The sequence below is a fragment of the Mus pahari genome, chromosome 17, assembly GCF_900095145.1.
Source record: "Mus pahari chromosome 17, PAHARI_EIJ_v1.1, whole genome shotgun sequence".
In the NCBI taxonomy this organism is placed as follows: Eukaryota; Metazoa; Chordata; class Mammalia; order Rodentia; family Muridae; genus Mus; species Mus pahari.
Window position 1 is genome coordinate 66,770,478 of NC_034606.1, and position 3,352 is coordinate 66,773,829.

General features: G+C 50.5%; 1 protein-coding gene across 3 annotated transcripts in view; it reads right to left on the reverse strand.

The window, feature by feature from the left end:
- The window catches only part of Rarg (retinoic acid receptor gamma), a 22,500-nt gene continuing 19,148 nt past the window's right edge, over nt 1–3,352 (reverse strand). For all 3 annotated transcript variants that reach the window (XM_021216223.1, XM_021216225.2, XM_021216224.2), the window contains one exon: nt 1–1,273. In XM_021216223.1, coding sequence (XP_021071882.1) covers nt 1,074–1,273 — 200 coding nt within the window. In that variant the 3' untranslated portion in view covers nt 1–1,073. The remainder of the gene's footprint in view (nt 1,274–3,352) is intronic.

Sequence of the window (3,352 nt, forward strand, 5' to 3'; positions counted from 1 at the left end):
TTGAGTTTCCATCACTTTATTTTGCAAAAATAGAAAACTCAGCAATATGCGAACAGCGGGGTAGGAGATGTAAACAGAGGGGAGGGGACAGCACCCTAACCCCCCAGAGAAAAGGGGGAGCCTGCAGGAATCTTATTTGGCAGCTAAATATAAACTGGGGGCTTGGGGAAAGAAAGGAAGGGGTCACAGAGGCCCTGGGCTCCCCCTCCCAAGACCCCTGGAGGAAGGGGTCATTTCCAGGGTGTAAACAAAAGCTAATAAATAAATAGAGGCTTCCTCTGGGTCAAGGTGGGTTCAGCCAAGCAGCATCTCCCCTCCCGGGGCCAAGCTGCTCTGGGGGTCAAGGGTAGAAGGCACTAGGAGAGGGACCCCTGGCCCCTCTGTAGTGTAGGAGGGCCCTGCCTGATGGCTGAGATGAGGGCGGGAGGCCAAGGCACGAGGCAGGAGTACAGGAGAGGCTTATAAAATGGAGGGCCCAGGATGAGTGCTGTACTTTAGCAGAGGTACAGGAAGGGCTCACATTCTCCCTTCCCCCTCAGGCCCCACCCCAGAAACGCAGGCCCCAGCCTGCCCCTACACCAGGCAGGAGGATTAGGATGGGGCACGGGGCACTGAGCGCGGCAGGTTCATCACACAGCATTAGGCGCTCAGGGTGGGGCACAAGGGTGGGCTCAGCCCCCCTCAGGGCCCCCCTTTTGGTCTCTAGTGTTCCGGTTTGCTCCCAGAGGCCCAAGCACCTGGCAGAGGAAAAGGCTGTGGGAAGGCGGGGCTTCCTCTTGAGTGGGGAGCCTGTGGCCTGAATCCGAAAGGCAGTGCTGAGATTTTAGAGTCTAGACCCAGGCTCGCCCCTTCTCCAGCTCTTCTGGTAGGTGTTCGGTAGTCCCTCAGGACTGTAGAGGGAGCCAGTTAGAACAGGACAGGGATGCACACAGGCACCCCTAGAAACTTTGGCAAAATAACGAGCTCATTGAAAGGGTGGAGAGTGGGCAGGGCAGGTCCTCCCCCAGTCACTGTGGCGGTATCTGGGAAATGGTCACTTTGCTGCCTTGGGCCCAACCCCACAATGGGGTAGGTCAGGGTCCCTGGTCAGGTTGGGGACTTTGGCCCCTTTTGCCCTGGCCCCCTGGAGCTTCGTCCTCACTGGAAGCCTTGGGGTGGGGGCCAGGCTTCGAAGAGTCGTCCTCAAACATCTCAGGGTTCTCCAGCATCTCTCGGATCAGAGGGGGCATCGGGCCTGGAATCTCCATCTTCAGGGTTATGGCTCTTTCTGCTCCTACAGAGAGAAGCAAAGAGGATTGGAAGAGCAGCTCACAGAGGATCAGAAGCGCGCGGGTGCAGATCCGCCCCGTGCCTCGCAGGTGTTCCCAGCTCCAACCTGCCACTTCTGAGTACTGACTTCACCCTCTCCCTTCTCGTGTGGTGCTCCCTAGGCGCTCCCACCCAGCCCTGAACTTCACCTAACCTGCTGCCTGTCTCCATTTTTCAGGCTTCCTCTTTGCTCTTTTTAGAGACAGGAGTCCTGACGAGCTCAGACTTCTGTCATGTGACCAGAAACCTGCAGTCGTTCTTGGGGGTCAAAGGTACAGTCTAAAGCATGCTGCTTCAGTTCTTGTCCCATTCTTTCTTTCTTTTTTTTTTTTTTTTTTTTTTTTTTTTTAAGATTTATTTATTTTATATATGTGAATGCACTGTCACTGTCTTCAGACACACCAGAAGAAGACATCAGATCCCATTACAGATGGTTGTGAGCCACCATGTCGGTGCAGGAAATTGAACTCAGGACCTCTGGAAGAGCAGTCAGTGCTCTTAACTGCTGAGCCATCTCTCCAGCTCTTTCGATTTTTTTAGATGGAATCTTGCTATATTGCCCTGGCCCAGCCTTGAACTTGAACTTGTAGCAATCTTCCTGCCTCTGCTATGTGTTACAATTACATGCCCACCTCTCAGGGTGTTTTTTTTATGGATTTATTTACTTATGTATATGGGTGTCTTGTATACATGTATGTGTGTACACTGAAGAGGGTACTGGATCCCATGGGGCTACAGTTATAGATGGTTGTGAGCCGCCATAAGGGTGCTGGGAATTGAACTCATGACCTCCAGAAGAAATGCCAGTGCTCTTAGCACGTGAGCCATCTCTCCAGCCCTCTTGGCATCTTTCCTGCCTTCCTTCCTTCCTTCCTTTTGTTGTTGTTGTTTTCTTGTTTGTTTGTTTGTTTTTTAAAGCAGGGCTTCTCTGTGTAGTCCCGGTTGTCCTGGGACTCACTGTGTAAACCAGGCCGGTCTTGAACTCACAGAGATCCCCCCCCCCCACCTCTGCTTCCTGTGTGCTTAGACCAAAGGCATGCGCCACCATGCTCAACATCCTTTCAAAACTGTGGGTCTGTGAGATGGCAGACTGCTCAGTGTACAGTGTGCTGACACAAGTTCAGCCCTGACAACCTGACTTTGATCCGAGAACCTACATAACCCTGAAAGGAGAGATCCAACTGCACACGGCTGCTTCTGATCTCTACACAAAATGTGGAGCAGAAATCATTCCTGAGAGAGACTCCCTCCCCGTCTCCACATGCGATGACAAGGACAGCCCACATGCAATCAAATATTCAATCAATCGATAAACATAAAATATTTCTTTGCCTTTTTTTTTTTTTTTTTTTTTTTTTTTGGTTTTTTGGTTTTTCAAGAAAGAGTTTTTCTGTGTAGCCCTGGCTGTCCTGGAACTCACTCTGTAGACCAGGCTGGCCTTGAACTCAGAAATCTTCCTGCCTCTGCCTCTTAAGTACTGGCATTAAAGGCGTGCGCCACCACTGCCTGGCTTATTTTTGTTTTCAAGACAGGGTTTCTCTGTGTAGCTTTGGCTGTTCTGAAACTCACTCTGTAGACTAGGCTGGCCTCGAACTCACAGATACCTGCCTGCCTCTGCCTCCTGGGGGCTAGTTGTAAATTTTTGTAAAATACATTTTTGAAGACATACAGCTCTGTTACCCAGTATGGCAGCCAGACTTTAATGTCCAGAGCTTTCCAGCTCTTGCAAGGCGGGATCTTAATAACTTTTATGGCAATGTTTATCAAATACCCATGATGTTACACTGTGATAGTGGGAATGTCCAGGCTAGCCTTAAACTCATGAACTCAGAGTAAACCTCCTGCCTCAGCCTCTCTAGTACTGAAATGACATGCATGAACCACCTGCCACGCATGGCTCTTAATTCTCATCTCTAAGTATACAAGGTACTATAGCCACTTAGTCCTTACAACCAGCTTCTGAGGTAGGATTAAGTTTAGCCTATCTAACCTGGCAGTGGTGGCACATGCCTTTAATCCCATCACTTGGGAGGCAGAGGCAGGT